Here is a 26,991-nt window from a genome sequence, read left to right on the forward strand (position 1 = left end):
AAGGTCATCGAGAAAAATAGTTTAAAAAGTTTGATTAATTTAAGCGTTATAAGCATACAAATTTAGCTCGTAAATATAAAAAAAAAACTTTATTGATATTAAAATCAATGACCGATCTTTAGTCTCTAAAAGTATGATCGAAATTTTATCGCTTTTTTTTTCACTGTTTTTAAAATGTAAGCAAACATACGTTGTATCGTGTATAACAAGAATTAAGTATAAGCTGTTACGTCACGTTCAAGCGACTAACAAGACGTTTTTTATTGAGATGCTTTTGAATAAAAACGAGAACAATTCTAACACCCGTGACCAAAACGAATCGTATATATTATCAGACATAAATAGATAAAAATCAAAATACTTACAATTAATTTCGAGTCTAACGATCTTCTCTTGCGCAGGTACAAGCAACGTGTTGGATGCTCGGCATTTAAATGTTTTATTAAGATCCTCCCTCTTCACATGCTGAAGCTCTAATCTGTTCACCACCACGTGATTATCTGTCTTTTCGCCTATATACTGTGGAGCTGGTGTACCATCTATCAGCCAGGTTACTATTGGTTCTGGACGACCTATAACAATTAAATAATATTAACTCTATAATTTTATCGATTAGACAACCCACCATGCTATCAACATCTCTGAACTCTAGTACTACTGTGAGTTTCTCGATGGAAAATTGCAACATATTTTGAGTACCCCAACTTAGAGATTGAAAACAAGACCTTAAGTTCTGCCATATAAGCTACTTTAAGACTAACCGCTCAAAGGTATTTATTGGCAAACTTTAGACAAGTATAATAGACTAGTAAATTTTAATGAAAACCGGCCTCACTTGTTTAATACTAATAATAATACTCGAATGTGCTGACGTTGACACTTCGATTACTTTTTTTTTAATTTTTGACGTAGGCTTATAGAAAAATATTGTAACCGTGACAATTATTACTCTTAAATAGTACAAACGTTCTACCTCATCAGGTATTAAGACAAGCGATAAGGTTTTATTACGTTAATCGCTGAGAGTTTTGCAGATAGAGTACATATTATAAGAAGTCAGCGTTAAAATTTGGCCCGATTCCAGGTAGGCGAAGACTTTACTCATGAAAAAGCTATTTTATGAAAATGTTAAGAATTTTTCTTCACAGTACACACTTTTACACTATTTAATTAAAGTATTATTTAATGGACTAAACGTGTATTGCTGCGTTAAAGTTAACAAACATCAATGTATTATCTTAATTATTTAATGTATGTAAGACGAAACAATATGACAGAATACGAAAATTACAAAATAGTTTTAAATTTCGAATCTCAATCAAAATATCTTAACTTAGATACCAAGTCACAAGTAAGTTATGTTGATAGCTAAACTTAAATTTACTATGGAAATTGAAATACAAATAATTTAATACAATTCCATAATCACTTCGTAACCACGTTTGATGAAGGTTAGCGAGCGAATGTAATGATAATACAGTCAAATTAATTAGTATAAACACTACTTTATTAATTAATAAATACATACTGTAACTAAGGAGTCATGATACTTTCACCTCATAGTGGTATGATAGATTTGCATTTTTTTTTTTATTGTTTTATTTGTATATATCGCCAGACATATAGTCAGTGCCTTTTGTGTATCTATTTTTAATTTTTAATTTATTGTACTTGTATATTTTTAATACCAGGCAGCATCCAAATTTTAGTTTGAGGATTAATTGTTATATCTGTACGTGGTACATAAGCAAAGTAAATGTATGTTTAAGGCGAAGTCATAGAATCCAGGCATACATTCGAAACGAGTCCTTGTAGAAATGGTAAAATGGTTCAAGATTGTTCAAAAAACTTGAATAAAGTATTTTAATATTTAGTTAATTTTAGTTGCAGTTGCAGTATGCAGCATTTTGTTTACTAACACCCTGGAACTTTATTTTAATATCAATACAACATCATACTGATATAAAAAAAATCTAATAAAAACACTAATTGACAGACACCGAATAATTCCAACATAAATATACACAATTGCTTTCATATTGACCTGGTGTATGCCCGCTGCATCATCACAATTGAGCACACAGGCAAAGATAATCCGTGACGGTACAACGATCCCTAAATAAAGTTTGTCACCGGTAGTTCTTCCTGTGTTTATTATAAAGACTAAAATACAATGGAACTGCATTCTCTCGCGGGTCGCCCACCGTACTGGCGCACCGCCAGCCGTCCATACTGCGGACTTTTCAATGAAGCCATCGGAATGGAATATCTCTTCCAATGTTTCCATAAAAGAGTCAAGCAATAGAAAAATCGAAGAGTGGTAATTTCAGTTAGCTCGCCGAGACGTGCCAAATGCATTATCGAAGTTTAAATTATATTTTGTTCAGAAATATAAAATGTTCAAAATTGTAAATCATTTTATGGAGAAAATTTTATGTCTCCTTGTTCTTTCTGGAATTTTCTTTTCCAAGTCATCTCCTTTAAACATTTTTTTTTACTTCATATCATGCTTGACTGAGTTGAAATCGGAATATTATGTTATTATCTAATTGAGATAAAAAAAATGTAACCAGTTTTATCTCGTTAAATCCTGAATTTATCTATACATATTTTAATTAATAGTAATTGAATGAGTTTATCCAGAAGTACTTGAAATATAAAAAATGTGATAACCAACTGTAACGAATTCGTACATTATGCCATAAGTTTGGAAAACATAATTCTATCCTATTGTCTCGTCAGCTTTAATCAAATTTTGGAAGCAACACGATGTACCTGTCATACAACATTAAACATTGGAAATTATGTGCTCTAATAACTTATACCGCGCGTCAATCGCCAAAGTTTCAAATGTCAAAACGGCAATAGAAAATTTGACAAATGAGTATATGAAATAACTCGGCCATAAATTCATAATATAGTCGACGTGCCTAATGTTACGCGAATAATTTCTACTTCATTTAAAACTAATATTTACTCACGTTTCGTAAATAAATTAATTTGTACAACGGTAATTACAACGAGTGCTATAGATACATGAGTCAATAGGAATATTTGTTGAAACATTTTTAATAAAAGTTTTCATACTACAATATACTGAGTTCTTTATAGCAACCCTTGGCTCCAGCTATACGTAACATACTAAAATATACGTATAGCTTACATTCAATATGAAAGAAGAGTCTAAACTTAACAAATGAAATTTCTTTATATTTGTGAAATACCGCCGACTGACTACATAGGATATTCACTTGGTGATAGAGACGATCATTGATACTTTTTTGGTAAACTTCAAGTGGGGGAAATCTTTGAATGTTATTATACGATGTCGGGCCGAATGACTAGTGTGAGATATATTGGATATACGTAGACAGCAACGAATTTATGACACATTAATGGATGATGAAGAGGATGGGTACATTTATTGATATGAAATATCATACCTAGTCCCCATCTTAGTAAATATACTAGGATAGTGATGACATATATTTTTTGAAAATATACGAGACTAAATTTTTCTATGAGCTTGGATGCTTAATCTCATCGCCTGTTTTGATAATAAAACTATCATAACTATCATTCAAATTCAAAAATCTTTATTCAACGTAGAATTATTGCCGTTTGTTATTGATAGACAAAATTCTACCAGCGGTTCGATAAGAAACACCCCATCTAAGAAGAACCGGTGAGAGATACTCTGTGGGTTTTTTTATCAGTAATTTGTGTTAACAATAATATATTTTTATTTTTGAAGAATGCATCCCTTGGTGGAGGTGATCCTTTCTTTTTTACTAATTCAAATATGTTATATTATCAATCATCAAAAATACAATATACCGTATAAATGTGTATAACGTGAACAGAGTCTAAGCTTTATAATTGTCACAGAGTTCATAATTTAGTAAATTAAACTCACGATTTTAGTTTAAAGATATATTCTATTATGTAAATCAATTACTGAAACCTACGACGGAAGAACAATATTAAATGAATTTCGATATTAAACAAGACAAGCTGTAACCGTTTTCTTTTACATTTAAAAAATATTTTTCTGATTTTGAGACTTTTTTAATACATTTTTAAATAAAGCGTTAACAAAGAGAATTTTATCTCCACTGACTGTTATTATTGAATGAGTCGTAGTATGTCAATTTTGATATATGTAAGTCTTTGTTAATTAAAATTTAATAAATATTCATTGCAGGATATGAAAACATCATCTTATCATAAAAAATAAATCGTATATATTCACGTGTTACATATAAACTCTACTACAAACTGAACATTTATTTACATTATTTACAATCTTGTAATAATAAATAAAAAATTAAGTCTTAAAAAATAAATGACTTAAATAACAGACCCAAAATACAACCAAAATCTTGGTGATTTCATAAAGTTAAAATATACTTTATAAAAGAAGGTTTACACACTTTTGAATTATAATTTTACAGAACTATATTTAAGTAAACTTACCAACGGTTGTAGGAATGTAGATTCTACAGAAAGGAACCAGTAAGAAACTATAGATAAAATATTCAAGGAAACTTACCTCCCCGTACTTCACAAACGAGCACTAATGCGGCCCCTTCCACTAAAGGGCCAACAATACCCGATACATCAGCTCCTGATTTGTCGTATAACAACATTTGATGAGGAGGCACTACAACAGAAACGATTTTATTATATACTTCACAAATTTAATCGATATATTCGAATACAAAAATCGATGTAGGTGAAACGATAATATAAGTACTACACAAATTTAATCGATTAGGTCCACATCGATTTCGCGTACAGATAACAATTTAAATATAATGTAAAGCAACATTAATACGCTTAAGTTTTTTTTTATTATTTATTAAATCTAATTAAAAATTAATACATCAAGTCAAAATATAAATAAAAAATTATATATAAATTAAAAATTTTATTTACTTATTTTTCTTCTTATATATTTTTATCACAACTTATTATTGATTTTTAATCTAAGCGAATGATAGATGTTGATCGCAAGATTATATCTTTGATGCTTTATTAGCTGATCCAATTTTTAGAGTAAACCGTAAATGCCTATTATTAAAAGTGCAATATACATAAGTAAGTTAATGAAATTTTAATTGTTCATGAGTTACTTTTGCTGGCAATTCTCTGGATTAATAAATAAATCTTTGATATTAATAAACTTGAAAACGATTTGTCAAATTATCATGAGAAAACATACATTCTTTAATAATACGTATTGCAATCCACAAAAGAGCGTATCGCGTATATTTTATTCCGTGTCTAACCACGATAAACAAAAAATAAACATATAATACCGTCTTCATTAAAATTAACCAAATGAACTCATCGTTAAATGTATAATATTTTGATATATTTAACTAATTCATTCAAACTCTATTCTAACTAAAGTTGAGGACGAAGAAGAGGACTATTCAATACCCGAACAAGTGTCTAGTTTAAGCAACAAAAAATATTGTAAGCTCATATTGATAAATAAATTAAAAAAGAGGTTTTTATTGCTATTCACTTTGTGAATATCCACTAGATGGCGTTAGTGTATACACATTTTAATACTTATCGAACGATTGTATAATGACTACATGACTGGTATGTAATATATGTCAGTTTTAAGTAGTACAATAAAATTAAACAGATTAGTATTGTTGAAAAGTAACATGTTCCCCTTTCTCGGATAAGCAAAGGCTTTCAATGTATGAAATAGGAATTCTAAAATGAATATATTTTTTTTCGTTAATTTTCTAATTATCTTCGTTAATTGATCTACGATCGTATCATATCATGTTCGGGTTTTCGTAAAATATACATTTATTTACAAAAAAAAATAATATTGTAAATGAAAAATACAACGTTTAACGGAAAAATTAGCTCGGAATATAAACAGACTTAACCCCAATGAAAACAAGAGGGGGAACGCTTCTCGGAGGGAGATAACAAAGAATTTTCTTATTATTTTACCGCATACTTAATATTGCTGATCGGCTTACAAGATTATAAGATATTACGACGTCTTCTGCATTATTATTTCAAATTATTATTTCACGCCTAGGTAATAGCTTTTGTTATTACAATACCCTTATGATTGTAGCACAAATGTATTTAATTTGATAAATAATATTTAGCCATACTGGCCCAGTGGTTAGAACGCGTGCATCTTAACCGATGATTTCGGGTTCAAACCCAGGCAGGCACCACTGAAATTTCATGTGCTTAATTTGTGTTTATAATTCATCTCGTGCTCGGCGGTGAAGGAAAACATCGTGAGGAAGGGACGGTAATTTACGGACATGGATAGGCATAGATCAGGCACAAACGGCTTTACATGCTTTCGGAAGCACTGCCTATATGGTACAGATTTTCTACTTCGGGCAGCAACTAACTAAATTCAGACCTCAGATATGTTTTATCGGCTTGATCCGGAATCCCTTGGAGGCTTTGGGTTGCCTTAAAAACGAAACACTATTATATGAGTATAACATTTATAACATAATAAAAGACATTGGGTACTTTGATGAAATAATTATTGCTCCTTATATTCCGTAAGAAGAAACTCGAAACTCACCACAGAACAAGAGCGTCACTTGTCAGAATATGATATGCGACATGGACTATAATAATTATTTATGAATACACGTATCAAACTAGCATCTGTCGGTAGCATTCCTCGAGTTATATACGAAATTAATTCTTATGAAATCGCATTGTTCTCGCAGTGGCCTCGGTTCGAATACCTAAAAATAATTAATTTGTCACATTATATACCAATAGAAATGTGTCTCGTGGATACGCTTCGATAAAATTATTGAAATTGAAATTCATGAAAATAAGAATATTTTTCGGCTTGAAAAATTTAACCACCAATCGTTTTTAAGGAATTACGAAGGACATTCGGTGAGATGCCCTCACCATATTCTATAGTGGCTCAACGGTATGCAGAGTCTTAACGTGGAAGAGCAACGGTTAAAGACAATGAGCATCTAGGCCGTCCTGCGTTCCGTTAGTTGAAAAAACATTTTTTGGAAGATCGTCCTGTATTACATGACGTCTACTTTTGTGCTAAATTAAATATTTCCTAAACCAAATCTTCGAACATAGCAATTTTCATTACTCTTTGAATAATAATCTAGTTATCATCATCACAGAATGTAACGTGATCGAATGATATTAAATGTTGTATTTGTTTTATTATCCTGTGAACAAGAATCCGTTGTTATAAAATGTAATTTGATTTATGACGATGTGAGCACACCTGATTACAGAACAGTTCTTTGTGGGAACGGGTCCTTTGCTAACAAAAGATATAAAGTAAATTGCCTCTTGGCACGAGTTGTCTAATGGATTTGAATGGAGTACACGTGGTATGAGGCTTACTTTAAATGCTTTGTTCCGAGTAAAAGAAAATTTTCCATCTCCTTTGGTATGTCTCGTCACTTTGGATGGGGTAATTTCTTTGAGCGACTGTAGTTTAGTACCCGTTTAAACGCTTATATACGATTATCGTGTTGTATCGAGGAAGCAATGTTTAAACGTCAATCGTTTGAATACTCTTATTATTGATCTTTTGTTTATCTATTTCAATGTTGATAAATATTATGTCTTAATAGTTTTGTTTTTTCAGCTCTATTTTGTTCGACGCCACGTGTCTACGATTATCCGAACTTGTCACAGGTAGGTCCTCTTGCTCTGCCTCCGCGTTTACTAAATAATGCCACATGGTGGTACAATATTTGGCGTATGTTACCTTTCCAGACGGGCTTGCTAAAGGCACCACCACCAAGTAACATAAAATCGACGTAATTAATCTTACATTACGAGCAAAATTACATGAACCTCGCATATATCTCCCCAGATGGCGCATCATTTGCTTATGATAAATTTCTTGGTATCGCTTTAACAAATTGTTTTAACAATTTAATTCTTATATTAATATGAATCAACAGATAATTTATTTAAATCGAAGTAGGTAAATTTTAGTCCCAACATTTTATGTTATTTTTTATAAATCTAAGACAACAATGTCAGAAAACATTATTTCTTCGTTAACGTTAAACAAGTAACATTATGCCCCATGTTTACATCACATAGTGCTCGGGTCTCCTAACAAAATCTAATTCAAAAATTAGGTCCCTCCAAATTCCACCACAAAAATTCAGCCTAAAAAAGTGCTCCATTTTAACAATTACACTAGAAAAAGAAGCTTTGAAGAAGGAATGTGAACAGAAATATAGCAACAAAAAAAACAAAGCAAAAAGGATAAGACGAAAAAAGACAGAACAAAAAACTTAGAGAGAACATTTTGACGTCCGATTCTAGGCCAGATTAATGGTTATTTTTTAGGTTTGTGATGAAGCTTATGGTGATTTTAATAAAAAAGTATTATTATATCATGTGAAATATGCGACAGATGATGAGATCTCATTCTATGCTTTTATTGTAATTCAGATAGACTGGTTATGCTGCTATGATTCTTAGAAGCGTCATTCTCAAAACAAATGTCTTTCATTAAGCGGTTGTTGATCGAAATTATAACTGGAAGACTGATTGAATATGACTATTGTTAAGCCTACTGTGTATTAGTCTGAATATATATAACTGTTAATAGAATAGTAGGATTATGTTTTGTAGTGACTAAAAATAAAAAAAATGTACAGTATGACAAACAAAAATTTTTTTAATAGATTTGAAAATAATTCAAGAAGTACTTATATATTTAATTGTTACTCATACCCCAAGTTATAACAACTAAAACGAGGTTAGTTGTGACACGTGACCCCTTTTTTTTTGGAAAGTCCTCGGTTAAATTATACTTATATAAATTTTTTGGAATCTTGCAAGTATGTTTTTACTATTAAGTTTAATTGTATACAGATATAATTTTGCTCAAAATAATTAGCCTATTTAGTAAATATATACTTCAACTTATCCACTAAACTTGACGTTTTAAAACTTATTTCAGTCACTTGCTTATAAATTTTAAAGAAGCTTAGTCAAAGCCGAGAGTAATACTCGTTTTTAAAACTTATTTTTTTTAAACATTCAAATCTAATTTCCTGTTAAATCCTCCCTGTCTCCAGCAGATTTTATCTACGTCATCGCTGGCGTTTTTATCAACGTGGTCTGAGCATCGCCGACAGTTCATAATTAAAATGTCCACGGGACGTCATTACTCAGCCGCGATGCTCCCGCGACTCATCCATAATGACTAAATTGATTCCCTGTCGCAGTTTTATGAAATTTTCATTCGAGATGAAAAGTTTCATGGTTTTTTTTTTGTTCTCTAGTTTTATAGGAAACTTATGTTGATTACTTAGAAAAGTGATATTTTAAGAAAGTAAAATTATAAAACATAATATTTATCGTCATGAGATTGATGATAATTTTATAAATATTAAAAGCTAGACAGCTTAAATTATTATTTTTGCGTCAGATACTTATAGTTTATTGAGGAACGTTATGCGTTAAGTACTCGAAACTTCATGATTATGACTATGAGCCTAAAAGTCAAGCTATCTGTCAAAACTTTAGGTGAAAAGAAATTAAAAGGAACTCGTAACAAAAACAGTAATTATGTCAAGAGATCTTTAATGTGATAAATTTATGTAGTTCATTATATTATTCAAATAGAACTCAATGTATAAAATATATATTTAAAAAAAATACTCACCTATAACAATAAGTCGAATCTGAAAATTTCTTGTTGGTGAGTTTTTGAAATCAACACGACATCTATATACACCTTCATCGTCCAGCTGTACCGAGCTCAGTGTTAGAGCTGCTGGTCGGGCCACAGTTGCGAAGTAAGCCCGAGGACCGAAGGCCCCAGGGTCAGACCACTGTAATGCTTTATTAAATGAACGCCCTCGCACGTCAAAACTGTAACAAAATGATTATTATAAGACCATTGGGAATTAATTTTTAATTTAATGGAAAACTAACTATTTCTCACAGTATAATTATTATAGTAAAAATATATTGTTCTTTAGGGACCAAATAACACCCGCGCACTTAATATAAAAATATTGTTATTGTTTCATACGATACGTGGCGCGGTACTTCATACTCGAAGTGTAATTATTTTAATGCTAATTGCGTTAACAAATCAATTTGAACGCAATATATTTTGAAATTCTATTAAACTTCGTTATTTCTTGTAAAAATATTGTGTTAAAAATTTCCATAACACAATTTACTAACAAAACAATCACGACGGCCACTCCAGTTTAATAAAAGCAAATAAATTGCCACGTGGCCCGTTCCTAAATTTATTTTTCCCAACGAAGATTCTGTCAAGTTCTAGAACGAAAATAAGGAGGCTACGGTGAACTTTTTCAATTTCCGGACGAAGGGTACAGTTCTCAATTTACCGACCTTCATCCTAATTTATACACCAAGAAGCTTTGAGAGAGATGATTTGATTGTACACCCTGCTGTTCGCAGGTAAATTTAACAATTTAAGTAGGCTTTTTATGAAGGCATTATCCCCGCAGAACGTTCCCTTCGCTTTCATTTATTGTCGTGGATATTTATAATTGCGATTTCGCGTAATTCTCTTCGTAAACAGGAACGGCGGTTATTTCAATATTGTTTTCGCCCGACAAATGAATCGCTATTTCTTTTCCAGTTTATCTTTTTAATTTCACGGGCTTGTTTTTGACTTTACCTGTTAATATGTATAAGATAAATCTTGTAACTGAATTAAAGCTAGTTCCACTGAATTGATCGAGTTTGGCTCACTGTTTTGGTATTAGTGATAATATTGTTTCGTTAAATTATTTTTGATGCAGAATTAAGAACTGGTATAGTCCAGTGGTAAGAATACGTGAATCTTAAGGGGTAAGCAGCAGTTTCATGTAAACATTGAATGTAATCTGCTACATATGTATCAACAAACCTTATCTCAAAAGAGGCCTCGGTCTAGCTGTGAGACAATAACAGGAAATAAAAAAAAGGGTTATTATTAAACGGTTTTTAACTTGATGACTTCTAAGAGTTTCGTTGTCAAAGAATATCCCTTCGACATATAATAAGTATGTGTGATTTTAATAAAATACTGTCAAAAATGTAACAGACACATTATTTTTTTTTTTCAATAGGATATTTTGTTCATTACCATCTTGTAAAAAACACACGAACGATTTTGCTCCAGCTGACTCGTAATATTTTTCGTTTGAACTGCATAAAATTATTATAATTTCAATTTAGACATTGCTTGAATCCCAATAACGATATTAAGGATGTTGGCGTCTACCGATTCAATAGAAATTTTCTCGTCATCTAATTGAATTATTGTCTGTTCAACTTCCATAAGTTTATTAAAACATTTTGTCTACTTCTCCTGATTGAAATATATTTTTATATTGCCTTTACAATTTTATATTTCTAATTAAATATAGTAATTTAACAAACAATCTTGAGTCAATTTGTTAATTAAAATCGACGTAGAAACGATTTGAGAGACTGGAAAATAATATAACAGATGTTTATTCCATCGCTAATTAAATAATTTCAATAGAGGTCCCGTTTAAAAAACATCGGAAGCTATTAGGTTGTTTCAATAGAACTCGGAAAGGTCTTCCCTGGATCGTAAACATTTTCAGGCCCTAACAAAAGATAAAGATTTTTTTTTACAACAGAGGCTAATGGAACTCGTAAGTGCTTTCAAGGGCTAATTTGATGTTTACGATTGAATAGGGCTGCCCTCTCAGAGCTTGAGGACAATAAAAGGTTGTGAACCCCCGCAAATCAAGTGTGATCGTTAACGAATCGCGTGAAATGTCTTAAGTGCGTTTCGTTGTAAGTGTATTTTCTGTACGCTAATTGGATCGTCTGTACTGGGCTTCCGCTTATCCGTTTAAGGTGACGCGAACGGTTCATTAGCACCGCCTTAACAGGCTTAATTATAAACCGGGAAAATTTTATTGTTCACAACAAAGTCTTTTGTTAAACATAAATATCGTCAAATACACGTAAAAGATTTTATAAAGACGTCTGTGGTTTGCTTTATCTTTGTGACTGCGAGTCGCGCCGTGGTGGGGTTAATGGTCTTTAAAATTTTCTCTTTAATCGTAATGTATTTGTAATACATTTTATCATCTCAAATCTCCAAATTATCCATATATTCGAGTCTCGTTATAATGATAGTGACGTAATGTGGCAATTACAATTAATTATAGTCCATTTATTTTATTCGAAAAAGTAAATTGTATTTATTTTCGCAAACATAAAATAATACGACAGGCTACAAAAAAAAAAGATTGATTAAACAAACAAATAATAGTATTGAATTAATTGTATTCCTACCTGTATATTGGTTTTCCGCCGCTTTTCCGAAACCAGAGCACCATGTATACTCTATCTTCGTTCGTATCCGGTGTGACGTCACAAGGAAGCGACGCAGTCCGCCCGAGCACCGCATCCACGTCCACTGTTGATACTGCAAGAAAAAACTTAATATTCACTGACACGTACAACATCGGACACACAAATTTAATTTAAAAAAACAATCAACTCAAAATATTAGAGAACCTAATACAATGTATGTTACAGTAATCAAAAATAATTAAAAAAAAGTCAGTTACACTTGCAAATATATCAAATAATGTCAGGTGTACCAAATTAACTAAAATTTTTAGTATCATAGTTTATTTTTTGTAGACGGTACAGTAATATTCAACAAAAAAAAATGGTAGTGTTTGTTAGCATAAAATGTTTTAGTACATTGGAATTTATGCTGAGTTATTTTAAAATTCCGTACAATGCGCTATACTTCTTTATATTTCTGCTCTTAAAACTAAAACCTGGTAGAATTTTTGTCGTACATTTTGCTGTTTGCTGGCAGCTTTGCCTTTACAAAAAGAGGATCGCAGGAATCACTTTAAAATAATGAATTAATAGTTTCTCAGTCTAGTGAGCCTTTGACGTGGATTATTTCAATACTTTAAATGTAGAGCGTAGTGTACACCAATTTCAGTATTAATTGTTAGCCTCATAATTTCTAGTAAAATCCGGTAAATAAGATCAGTCATAACAATAATATTAAAGTATCGTATTTGTTTTTTTTATTATTATTAAATCGAGGATTACATCATCATTATCGTTACTTTAAACCAAACACAAATAGCTTTAAGATAATATTAATGAACGCAATCTGTGTGCGTGATTTAGTAAAAGGGACGGAAGTGTGTAACGAGAAACCGGGAAAGCACTCGCTTTTTGATTTGCCCAATGAGCGCGCGCAGAGTTAGAGTTTGTCATCAGATGGTATACATTTTTCGAGAGGATATTATATTAATTTAGCTTATGACCAAGATGAAATGTAAAATCTTTTTTTAATTTTATTAATATAAATTGGTCTGCTAATGGTGTGTGGTCACCACTGCCCATAAACATTGGCACCGTATGAAATTTTAACTATTTCTTACATAACCAATGCGCCACCAATTTTGTAAATGAAAATGTTATGTCTCTTGTGACTATAGTTACACTTGCTCACTATCCCTTCCAACCGGAACAAAGAATACTAAATAAACCTGAAGCGAAAGAATACCTGATTAGGTTGTACCAACCCAGGCTTACTTGTAATAAATTCTACTATAAGTCCATTAAATTCGTAATATTGAAAAGATTTAGAAGAAATTCGTTCCTTAATCGTTGAACTAAAATTAATAAAGTTCCTTCTACGACTGCCAGACCGTAAAAATAACATCAGATATTAATTTACTTCATTACAAGTTCAAAATGTAAAAGACAGTCAGGCTCAAACCATTTACATTTAGAATAAATCTAGTAAAGGGACGAAGGAATAAAATTTATTATGTTACAGATAAAAAATAACTTAAAGTCGACAGTTCTCTCCGGCTAATAATAAAAAAAAAAAGTTGAGAAAAACGTCCCCCGTGTAATACATTTATTCATTATGCAAGTAAATTTAATGAAAGCGGTAGGTTAGAGTTGGTTGCTGAACTGGGATTTCATAAATTAAATATGGCATTTAATATATATATGTACTAATGAATGAGACATTTTTTATTTGAAACGCTTAACTGGAAAAACAGCTACAACAATTTTCATAATTTAAACCAGGAGATGTAAGACGTTTCCGAGTAGGGTAGGTATTAGTTGATATATAGTTATATGTTAGTTGCTTCGTTTCGCATGTGCTTTGTTTCAATTCTATGTGCTTGAATTACATAATACTCATATTTATAAAACAAATAAAATGTGTGAAATTGCACAAATAAAGGTAAATTATTAAGAAGAATATGTAAATATAAATACGTTATTTGTTGTAAGTTGAACGTACAAATTTATATATATTTTCAAACCGGAACACAACAATACTGAGTATTGCTCTTTGGCGGTTGAATGACGGTATGTGGTGACTTACGCTACCTAGAAGGACTGGCACAAAGCTCTTTTAACAAGCAAATTTCGTAGTATTTGGAAAACGTCTATAAATAAATGCAAGAATCTCTGTACGATGAGTGCTTACGTGAGCATTGATGAGCAATAATGATGTGTGAGGATATCGCTCGTTATCCTACGAGACGACAAGTCCTAGCGCGCTTTCCGCCTTTGGACATTCTGGGGGATATGGACGCGAGAGTCGAGAGAGAACGATGAGCGCGCCCCATCCCAGTGCGCTCGAACCAGAGAAGCGGCGAAAACGCTGGACAGCTCTAGCGACGTGGCGAGACTGTCTCCGCAAGGAAAGGTACGTACTCAAATACGTCATTCCAGCCATAATGCTGGCATTCGAAGTTCGGATGAGACAGAAGCGGCGAGTTACCTTCCGACCTACGCAGGTAATGACCGGTCACGGTTATTTTGGATAATACCTGTGTAAGATCGAATGTGAAGCGACGACGGTGTGTCACCACTGTGGCGCAGACCAAGACACCGCCCAGCACACGTGGAAGGCCATAGCCTCCTTCTGCCAAGGGACCCGGGTATGTTTCTGAGGGTATACACTACGTGAAAGGAAAAATATAGACCAAATGTACTACTCATTGAAATAGGCATTGTAAAAAAATATTACATATTTCTAACATCGCCAAGGACTCGTATAGTGGCAGAATGCGTGGGTATTACCTAAATAGAACGAGCCTACAAAAAGCTACAAAAACACCAAACCAAAGCACTAAGTTAGCTGCAGTATTTAAATTTTGGATTTTGAATAATATAAACAAAATGTATTTTCTTTTCAATAATAATTTTAATAGCTCGAAGATGGTTTTAATTAAATTTCTAACAAGATATCTAAAAACTAATACCGAGAGCAGATTGAGGAAGGAAGACTAGCGCGCTTATATGATTTCATTATAATACCTATATATATATACCTTTATCTATACATAAATAGTTTTATTTTAATAAAACTGTATAAACCCAGGTAATAAAGTTTTTTATGGCATTTGTAGGCGGACGGTGGATTTGTAGGACGGGTAAACGGACTACCTGAATGATCACCATTGACCATATACTTGAGCTCCGTATGAAATTTTAATAATTTCTTATATAACCAAATCCCCACCAACCTTAGGAACTGAGTAATGTCCCTGATATTAAGGCGGTTTACTCCCCCTTCAAATCAGAACACAACAATACTAAGTATTGCTTCGCGGTATATTATATGATGCGTGATGATCTACCAAGACGGAATTCCACAAAGCCTCATCATCAGGTAAGATGTTAAAATGTGTATTAAAAAAAGATATCTCGATTAATTATTGTAAGTTGCTGATCATAGTCAAATGAAACTGCAAATGTAAGATTATACTGCCCAAAAAAATTGTTAATTTTAATGAAATTTCTTGTTTTAGTAGCGACATTTATCTTGGCTTAGTTAATTGGACTTCTCTCTCTGCTCTCCATACATAATTTATTAGTGTCTTGCAGTAAAATTTTCTTAAAGCAAGATGAATATTCTACCAAGACCAGTATTTTGTAATTAATATTAAGTTTTGAACCCTTGTTACTTTAACTACGCTATTTGTTTAACGAATTCTTAGAATAACGATATAAAGAAATAGTATTTTAGGTCGATTGGATATTTATATCAAATTCAAAGAACCAAAATCAAAACACACTCAAAGACTCATATTAACAAACAAAATATATATGCAGATCACGGAAGATTAAAGTGAAGCAACAAAAGCGAACTCAAATTCCTGGTATAGCGAAACGACGCTCCCGTTTTTTTAGTTCGTCGAAAGTGTTGTCATTTTAATTCTTGACGTATTATATTGCACACTACGGGAAATCTGCATTCGTTTTTAATTATGTATTTACTTTTGTTTGCCAAGCTTCAATGTTCCGTGCGCTCCATCTTTGTTTTGTCTAAGCTTAACTAATATAACGTAATAAATATATATGCGCAGGACATGATAGCCTTCCTCAAAAATCATCGTGGTTACTGTAAATGTGTGTGGGTTATATAAACTATATAACCACACACATATAAACTATCTCCAGTATTATTAACGTATTAATTAAATCTTCTAAGAATCAAATACTAGATAGGGATTTGGATATGACGTGCGATGCTGGTGACATTACGAACTATAATCAAAATGGCTGCCTTACCATAGACGCAATGCTCCTCTCAATGCTGATGTAAATGCTTCATAGACGCGCCGTCAAATACATTCACACATTTATAATTACAGAATTTGGCAAAATTAAACAAGGGGAAATTCAATCGTTATATTTTGTTTATATATTATTTTAAAATAATTCAATTTTGAATTGTTTCATACATACTGTGGACATTAAAGTGAATATTTTTTACATACATTCATCATCTGGATAATAGTCACGTACTCATTACAACTATTTTCTACCGCCAAACAGCAAATCTTAGTATCTTTAATAAGTCTTATTCTGGTTTCAAGGTTAAGTGAGCACACACAGGTACTAGGGACAAAACATCTACATTCCCAGTTTGTCGTGGAACAAACTTAAAATATTGCAATTTTTCTTACAGCGCCAACATCTATGTAGGATATTCCAAATTTAAAATATATATATATATATATTTGAAAATCTTTGGAAAATGTACGAAATAAACATTTTGGGGTTCTATTACACTATTTAAATTGGTTAACAGTTAACATACTTATGAAATAACTATCAAATTCTGTTTTCAATTTGAACATACATTTAAACTGAAATAATTTGACAAATTAATCAATCACGTGTACTTAGAATATATTAACACTAATTATTAGCTTAGCAGTGACTATCGAATTAATTATTGTACATTACGTTAAGCCAATCAAATTGTTGGAATTTGTATATACTGCTATAATATTTAAGAGTAAAATTAATTAGGATCAATTAAAACATACGTGTATTATTGAAGGCCTCTCAACTTATTATTAAAGTTAATAACTAAAAATATATTTATTAGTAAATAAAATTAAATAATATTATGAAAAATCTCATTGAAAAATTTACTTAATTCTTTTTATAAATTTACTTACATAAATGTGCTTACTAATAGGTACTTATAATATCGAATTAAAACCGAAAAGTCACATAAACATTAGTCATACCATAGCCCCTAAGATGTTATGTCCTTTAATGTGCTTTAAGTTCCAATGGATCACGTACTGTTCACGAAAAAGAAAAAAATAAACTTACCAACACAACGCGCTTCAATTACAAAATCTTAATATATTTTAATCAAGTACTTTTGAATCATCGTTTCATAATTTAACTTAATGTAAATTTATAGCCAGTAGGTACTTACTGTAAATATAAATACTAAAATATTTGCAAAATTAAATATGTCAATATATAAAACATGACCAGATTACTTTTTCCACATCGATCTACCTTTCCTTCCATTAGTATCTTCTCCCTAGTATTCTTTCAAAACATTACAAAGTAAATTTTAACTATAATGTTGCAGTTTTGACCAAATTGCCATATTTTCAAGCAAAATCATCTAACTTAGTAATACTATCATTTGTTTCACAAATAAAAAGATTATTACCAATGCCTTATGATAACAAATCATAAAGACTAACGTGACCTATGAGACACGACGTTTATATGTGTAGTTAGTAGTTTATGAAATACCCACACATATGTACAATAACCACGATGAGTTTTAAAGGAGGCTAGTTGAGCTCAGATTACCAATGCCTTATGATAACAAGTCATAAAGACTAACGTGACCTATGAGACACGACGTTTATCTGTGTAGTTAGTAGATTATGAATTACCCACACATATGTACAATAACCACGATGAGTTTTAAATTAGGCTAGTTGAGCTCAGATTATAAGACAACTTGCAGATTGAGCGCAAGGAACGTTAAAGTGAAGCAGCTAAATAAAGTGAATACAAATTAAAAGCGAATGCAAATTTTGTGGTAGTGTGTGTGTGATGATTAACAATATACGTCAATAATCTATACATTTAATAAAATTGGAGTGTCTGTTTGTAATACTAAAATAATTTACTAAATGCATCTGTATGTATACACGGTACATATAACAAAATAACAATTTTTACAATTTTTGTCTGTCTGTCTTTTTGTTCCGGCTAATCTCTGGAATAGCTGAACCGATTTCGATGGGACTTACGCTGGCAGATAGCGGATGTAATAAGGAGCAACTTGGGTACTTTTATTTTAGAATTATATATAGAATAATAATAAAATCACCCTACAATATCCAAATAACTTAAATTCAAACAACGCACACGGAGTCGCGGGCACAGCCTGTTAATAATAAAGGTGGCAACACTTTCGGCGTATTAACAAAAAGAGGCACCGTTTCGCAATTCCAGGAATTTGTATCCGCTTTTGTTGCTATGTATTTCTGGCGTACTATTATTAGCATTTCTTCCGCATATAAAAAGATTATTATCAATGGCTTATGATAACAAGTCAGAAAGAGGACTAACGTGACCTGTGAGACATGACGTGGTCAAGTCAGGTCAAGTGTTCAAGTCTGTAACAAACGTACGTGCGGGATCCTCACACGCAACCGTCGATGTAATAGGAAATTATTATAGCAACGAGACTAAGAATTCACCATTTTAACTTAGCGTACAAAAACATTTATAAATCAGAGTTATTATTATTTGTCAAAATATTAATGATATAAAAGTATTTTCACAAAAGTTTGTTACACGACCATACATGTGTAAATTTAATCGAGTAACTATTTTCTTGTCAACAGAATCTATATTTTAAATTTCTTATCCGGTTATGTACCTTTTTAATTTAAATGAATAATGTTTACTTAAAAGTGCTTAGAAAAGCCCACTTGAATGATTTGGATTAGTTAATTTTTATAAGCAAACATAATATAATAAATAACTAAATAATACTAATTGAAAATATTCAATAATACTTAAACAATTATGAATTCCAAAGCTTCACTAATAACGTCAATTAAAACAACTACTGGGCCATAAATTTGACAATTATTCTATTAAAATGAACAAGCTTGATATTAAAACGACCCTACGGAACCTTAATAATAACATACTCTAAAAACATGTTCCATACAAAGTATAAAGTTTATTTAATAGCGATTTTATTTAGACCGTAAATAATCACGACCGTAATAATGTACCAAAGAACGATCTGGCTTTAAATACAAAGTCAGAAGTGAAACGGAGCGTGCTATTTATTTTATTACATTTTCTATATATTTATAGAATGTAATGTAAATGATAGAATTATTCTTAATATTTTGTGGGTGGAATTCGTATTAGAAGAAATCACTCGATATATAGTATCGATTTTATGTTTAAATGAAATCTTTATTTACAAAAGATATATTGACATGAACTTATGAAATATATACAAATATAATAATAACTATTTACTGTATATATAATGACTGCGTGGAATGGTGGTAAGAATGCTAGCAGCATTTTCCCGTTGAATCGCAATTCCGATCCAAAAGGCAAGATCCTAGGCAAAAACAAACAGTGGATATGGCGAGGTGTTATACTTTTAATGAAGATTTTTGAACTACTACTCCAAGATCCAAGTGTTTCAACATGAAAAACGACTAAAACGTGGTTTGAAACAAGAATTAAAATTGGTTTTTGATATTCAGTTCGCCAGTTATTCATGTAAAAAAGAACAACTCAGTGTTCAGCTGAATTTGAATAAGCAATTTTCAGTTCAGATTCACAAGTTCCAACCACTGGACCATATCGGAAACATAATATTGAAATAAATGAAAAAAAAAAAAAAATTATTACATTCAAATACCCACGTTATTATTCTTTTTCAGTATACTACAAGTAAACAATAGATAATAATTCAAATTGCTTTATGTAAATTTGTAAAACAATGTTGAAAGTAAATATCAGTGGTCAAACATAAGGGATGATTTAATGTATTGTACTTAAGTATATAGTGCCGTATCGAATAGGCTGTTCCAAAAACGACCACAATCACGCGATGTCTGATTGAGATCTGAAAACCAAGAAATTATGGAAATATGTTTTATTATTTAATGTGCATAAAACCTCTTTAATGCTTTTCCGTTAAAAACGTTTTTAAACTTTTATATTTTGATACGTGATTTATCCCTCTGTTCATAAATTGTCATAAAATGATACTTTTAGACAAATTATACATTAATATACAAATTATGACGATGATGAAAAATAATAAAATTTCAAGTAAGCTGCATATAAAAAGCGATGTCTTTCAGGAAACCCTTTAACGGACCAAGTCTATGAACAGACCTCAAACTCAAATTATTCTTAATTGGAAAACTCGCTTGTGACTTACTTGTTTTTTCTGACTCATTAATGTTTTGTTTCCATAAGTATGAGTATTTTCATTCTTTGTCGTATTCACTGCATATAAAAAAACAGTTATGTACGATTCAGGCTCGTATTCTGAGGCAGTTTGAGATACATACACTGATAAACTAATTTACGGTTATCGGCTTCTTAAACTTGTGCCACAAGATATTGCCAAATTTCATCATTCTAGATCCAAGGAGAAGTACCCTATTGGTGAAAAGTGACATATACTTTGATTGCGTTGACCTCCATGGCTTTAAGGGACCTCAGACTACTGACAGAATACTGAGGTATTAGAGTATCTTGACGGACACACAGACAAACAGACACATGGAAAGACTAACAACGAAAGTGATTACATTAGGGTTTACTTTTTCCTTTAGAGGTACAGAAAATAAAAACGGAAAATGGAAACAGGGACAGTGCCATGGACTAGTTTAAAGTAGAGTCGGTATATGTTTAACTACTGAGCCAAGGTGATTTGCAAAGGTTTGGAGCGTATTCCGCTACGCTATTCCAGTGCGAGTTCTAGATGAATGGCTTGAACATGGAGCAGAATATTATCTAGTAAATGAAGGCTTTTATTTCTCACTGTGTACGAAATGAAAATAAACGTAGATAAAGGAGTTTGTATTGCAAGCAAATTTCTTTTTTTCTTTTTTTTATTTGTTCTTTATTTATAGCAGCATATAAATACAGAATTCAATAACGAAATGATATGCTGTCACTATATTATGATATATGATATATTTTATTAAATTTATAACAATTATGTATTTTTGATGATTACACGAAGTATAATAATAATTGATGAGGCTTATTCTTTGTTACTGGCGGAAACGAGGTGTATTATGCACACTTTTATAAAAATTTGGTATTTTCTCTCTACGGAATAAGTGTGAATTTTTACTTCAAATATGTTTTTTTTTGTTGGTATAAATTTTAAAAAAGTAACGATTTCATTGCATTGATTTACTATACATGCATTCAATAAAACTAAATAATAAACGACAACTGTTCAAAGATTGTCTGAATAGGTGATAATTATAACTTATGATTTATCTTTTAGGTACCCACCTCCACTCAATTATCAAAATACGTCACAGTTAATATAAAAATCTATCAAAATATCAATCTCAACTTCAAGTTTACATCTATCAATCGTACAGTTCAATAGAACCCGAACGATGATAACCAGATTGTAGTGACATCTAAAATCGATTACGCCATTCGAATCCATCTCACGGAGAGTCGGAATCGGTCAGCGAGTCCGCGAGGGAACCAGCGCCAACACGTGACTGGCATCACACTGGCAAAACGTTGCAACAATACTTGTACTTGTACATATTACGATTACTGTCAGCGTTAAGTGATTATAAATTCATATAAAATTTTAGATGAATTATTAAAATGTCATTTTACACACTATATTACTTCGTTGGAGTACAAGATCAAGATTTATGTAAATTTTTTTTTAGTTTTATATCTTAAATCGACGTATTTTAAGTGTTATATGTAACAATAACTTCTAATGCATCTAAGAAATAAACAAAGATTGCTCAAACTGTGATAAATGCCGATGGGCTGTTATAAAAAGCCCATAAGCACAAGTCCCACTAAGAAACAAAGCGATATTAGGAAAAAAGGTTGGAACTAATTTCACCGAACTGCTTCATACCAGTCATGCAGATTTCCTTACGTTCTCATAATATAAATACTCAGTGAACCTTAGCTAAGGCTGTAATCTTTAGTGAAAATTTTGACTCTTTCGCTAAAAATAATCAAACACATGTCCTTTGAGATAAATTAAACGTTTGTTCTGTCTCCAAACTATTGAATATGAATTATCAGTCAAATTTATCTTACAAAAGTTTTCATTAAAGCCTTTATTATTCAAATATTTTTAAAACTTTCTTTCATACATAATATACATATGTCATTGTGATCGTCGTCATCTGTCTGATTTAGTCTTATCAGTACTTGGAGAAATGTAATACCGAAATGTCTTATAAAGTAGTCTCTTTTTCATTTGTTAACTAATAGCTTAAATAATTAAATACTTACAATGAATCGAAATAATATAAACAATCAAAACGCACACGCTAAAATTAAATTTGATAGCAAATAATTGCGCATAAAAATTAAATTAAATTTAACAATAACCGCAACATATAATGAACTCGGTAATGAGAACTAATTTAATTATAGTATAAAGTAAATGGCTTGTGACCTTAACTTTGCTAATTAGTGAATAATTTTAATGTCATGTTAAAAAAGCTTTGTTATAAGGGCGTATTATAAGACTAGTATCACCTAATCACTAATCCACTAAGCATCGATACAAGATTACTAAAATAATATAGAATATATATGTTTACAGTTGCTGAGATACTCTTGCCGGTCTTTCTCGGTAGAATCGTCGTCCCGGATTAGTGGTAGCTTTAATTCAAACATATAATAAATATATAATCCACAATACCTTGTTAGAGCGTATTTGAATGAAGTATATTTTGATTTGGACAATTAAAGCAAATTATAAGTCCTACTGATTTATTTATACGGTGACTGGATTTAACTGAAAATGGAATATTGAATGTTGATATTATTGAGATTAAATTATTCATTAGTCATTAGTTGATATCAAATTATTTTGGTTACAGTAGTTTATCTTAAGAACTGTCAAACTGTGCAAGTGATATTATTGTGCACAATTACCCTCGCTCTAAAATTCTATTGGGAGACCAATCTAAAACGATGGAATATTTTCCAAAACTTCATCTTATAATTTCAACAGTAAAAATACTCAATCATATCGTAGCGACCCATGCGATTATTTGTCTTTGACTTAGCAACCACTAGATCGACGAATCAACTGCTGCTGAAGGCTTTGAGAACACATTCCAGAAATTAACATTCCTTCATCCCTTGAAGTCATTTATAAGAATAAGATTTTAGTTTAAACGATTCTAGCGATTTCATTAAAGTAATCTTCTGTCCTTTTTCTATATCGATTGGTCGTGAACTTGACCCCACCATGTCTCACAATGTAGTCGGTAAAAAATAAAGTGCTTTTATTAAGCGCTAAAAATTACTTGGTGGCAGGGCAAGTCCGTCTGGTTAGGTACCACCCACTCATCAGATATTCTACCGCCAAACAGCAATACTTAGTATTGTTGTGTTCCGGTTTGAAGGGTGAGTGAGCCAGTGTAACTACAGGCACACGGGACATAACATTTTAGCTCCCAAGGTTGGTAGCGCTTTGGTGTATTATAGGGAATGGCTATTATTTCTTACAGCGTCAATGTCTATGGTGGTAGCCACTTACCATCAGGTGCCCGTCTGCCTACCTATAAAAAAAATATTAAAAATGTTACTTTTGTGGTCACTTCCGTAAACCATAAAAGAAGTCGTAGCATTTCAGTGTGTATTTCCGAGCAACGTCATCAGCTATCTTTGTCTAATCCTAGATTAAAGCTATAGATATAGCCTTAGTCTTGATCTAGAGGAACTTTCATAGAGAGGACTAGCTCTAACAGTTTAAATATTTTGTCATATTACCAGGATACTGTGTTCTCGTAAATTAATTTCCAGGAAGTATTTTACAATTATTTTCAATGAAATCGGTCAAAGTCCGTGTTGAATTGTTGATGTCAATAGCTCATCCTAACTATGAAGACATGCTAATCTATGTAATAATGCACGCAAAACAACTGTTAAACAATACAGCTATCATATCGTGTATTTATAGAAATCAAATAACCTTACTTTTCCTTTATAAAAATATATTACTAGCAATGTAAACGTACCGTACGAATAAAATATTCATGGTTCATACCATGACTATTTTTCCACTCAACAAAAATATTTAGTTACATAATTTTGTCATTCGAGGAAACTTCGAAATTCAAAATATTTGAATTCAATATTGTTATCAAAGTCTGTTGCATATTTTGTCATTGCATCAAAATAATAACAGATGAGATCGCGTGAGGAAAAAGCAAGATGAGATCTTTCAGAAGGATTGGTTTTATCTAGCAAATAACAGGTCTTGGAGACAAAGAAGCGAGATATTTACTCAACTGTGAGATAATCTGTTTTGACGTAAAATAAATCGATCATCAGTTCTAAATGCACCACCTTTTTCATGGAAATATTTCAACCCCGAAAAACAAAGACAGCTCTTAATACTTCCTAATTCAATAGAACATTCGCTATGAACGTGACGGTCTATTTTTTATGAATAAACCCTCGTCACGCCATGCTTTTGTGTGTTGTGCCTTGTTTAGACGTCCTTGGATGAAGCGGTGAGAGCATAAAATTTCTTGAAAACCCACTTATCACCGCAAAATCTTACGGGGCTATAATAAATTACGAAACGACTTTACCTCGTTCTTTTTCCTTAGTTGGTTAATTTAATTGACCTAGAAAGCTGGATACAAAATATTTTATTTTAAAATTAACTCTTAAACAACACTATGTAAGGTAAAAAAGTATACATGTATGGTTAGACGTAAAGTTCGGCGAAGTTTTGATTGAATATGTTTCGGTACTTGGCATTTCCCAATAGATGCGTACGTATCTGATTTCAAACAATTTAATTTGGCCCCGGCATTGGTTGAAGTCGTCAGACTGACAGAGTGCTCCTCGAACTCGACACAATTCAAAGGGTTCCCTTTTGGCCAATTTATATTTTTTTCACTTTGATGAATTTAAATATTGTAAGAAAAGCCATGTCATTATTTTTTAATTTCCGTTAATTAGATAAACTAATTAATTGTAAATAATTTCTTATTTTATTATATATATTTATATCTATCTTTTATTTCATATCCATATTTCCATATTTATCTATATTTCTACTTATACACACAGTGAAAGTGTTGAGACGCAGTTGTCACATCGAAGTAGCATAACAAACTAAAGAACAACTTTACGTAGACAAAACAGTTGATGTTATATAACAATTCATAAAGAAAACATTGATAGCGTGATTCAGGTTTGTCACACGTGTTGTCATCGTGTCAAAATTATAAGAATGTATTAATAACATGATCAGCCTGTATTATGCCACTGCTGGACGTAGGCCTCCCCCAACATGACTCACAATATGTAGTCGATAAAAAAGCGGTTTTATTAAGCGTTAAGTTAGTGGTCAAGTCTGTTGACGAGCCGTAACTCCGCGGACTCCGTTTCTGCCAAAAAAAGAAGAATAATAACATGTTTACTTATTTATTCCGTAGTTAACCAAGTAACATTAACCTCACAAACTCGTAAATAAACACGAAAGCCATCGATTTTTATTTGTAATGCACTATTATTATCCATAAGTACATATAATAAAGCTGTCACTGATCGATGTCTGTATATAGAAGATATTTAAATAAACCTTCCATTCAAAACCAAAATATTCTTTGTTGAAGTAGGCTCATAAAAGCACTATTAAATTGTCATGTTACACTGTTGAATTAAATTTAAAGTATTTCAGAAAGTAGATTCTACCGAGAAGAACCGACAAGAAACTCAATAGTTACTCTTTTCCACCGTTTTGATTACAGAGTATATCAGTAAACAACGATTATTTTTGTTATATATCCTGCCTAGAAGTCAATAAATACAAATTCCTCGCTTCTTTATCTTCAATATAATCTTGTATTGAGTAATATCCCTTATTTCTCAATTTTTTTTTTTTTAATATGAGCTTTATACTTTTAAATAGGCCAAGGTAAAATAGCTGTGGAATCTTATTATAAAAACGAATACCGTACCCGAGGAAGGATGTATTAACTTTGCGAAGTCGGAAACTAGGCGTTATTAGTTTACCTCGTGTTCATACAATTATTGTCGCCATTTCTTTCAAAAAGATTATTATTGTTAATATACCTAATATTGTTGTACAAAATTGATTAAAATATATCGTTTATTGATTATAAAATTGAATCTGTATCTGTGATTGCATAATAACTGCCTTTTTATGTTTATACTAGTCGTGTATCTAATGGCGTATCGCGTGAGAAATTTTATTCAGAAATACACTGAATTTTCTAAAGCGTTAGAGTTTTATTTGTTTGTACCATGTAGCCCATACCCTCATTTTACCTCGATCAAGGTACATTATCTATTTAAAAATGGACGTTCATACAAGCTTCCATCCCTTATTTAAACAACATAGGTCATGGTTCG

General features: G+C 31.5%; 1 protein-coding gene across 1 annotated transcript in view; it reads right to left on the minus strand.

Moving 5' to 3' along the window:
* LOC125071153 (neural cell adhesion molecule 1-like) overlaps positions 1–26,991 on the minus strand; it is a 136,971-nt gene that overhangs the window by 20,747 nt on the left and 89,233 nt on the right. Inside the window, exons 2-5 of the mRNA XM_047681247.1 lie at positions 12,325–12,457; positions 9,689–9,897; positions 4,553–4,663; positions 366–572 (exon numbers count right to left, since the gene is read on the minus strand). Coding sequence (XP_047537203.1) covers positions 366–572; positions 4,553–4,663; positions 9,689–9,897; positions 12,325–12,457 — 660 coding nt within the window. The remainder of the gene's footprint in view (positions 1–365; positions 573–4,552; positions 4,664–9,688; positions 9,898–12,324; positions 12,458–26,991) is intronic.

This window comes from Vanessa atalanta, chromosome 18, assembly GCF_905147765.1.
Source record: "Vanessa atalanta chromosome 18, ilVanAtal1.2, whole genome shotgun sequence".
Taxonomy (NCBI): Eukaryota; Metazoa; Arthropoda; class Insecta; order Lepidoptera; family Nymphalidae; genus Vanessa; species Vanessa atalanta.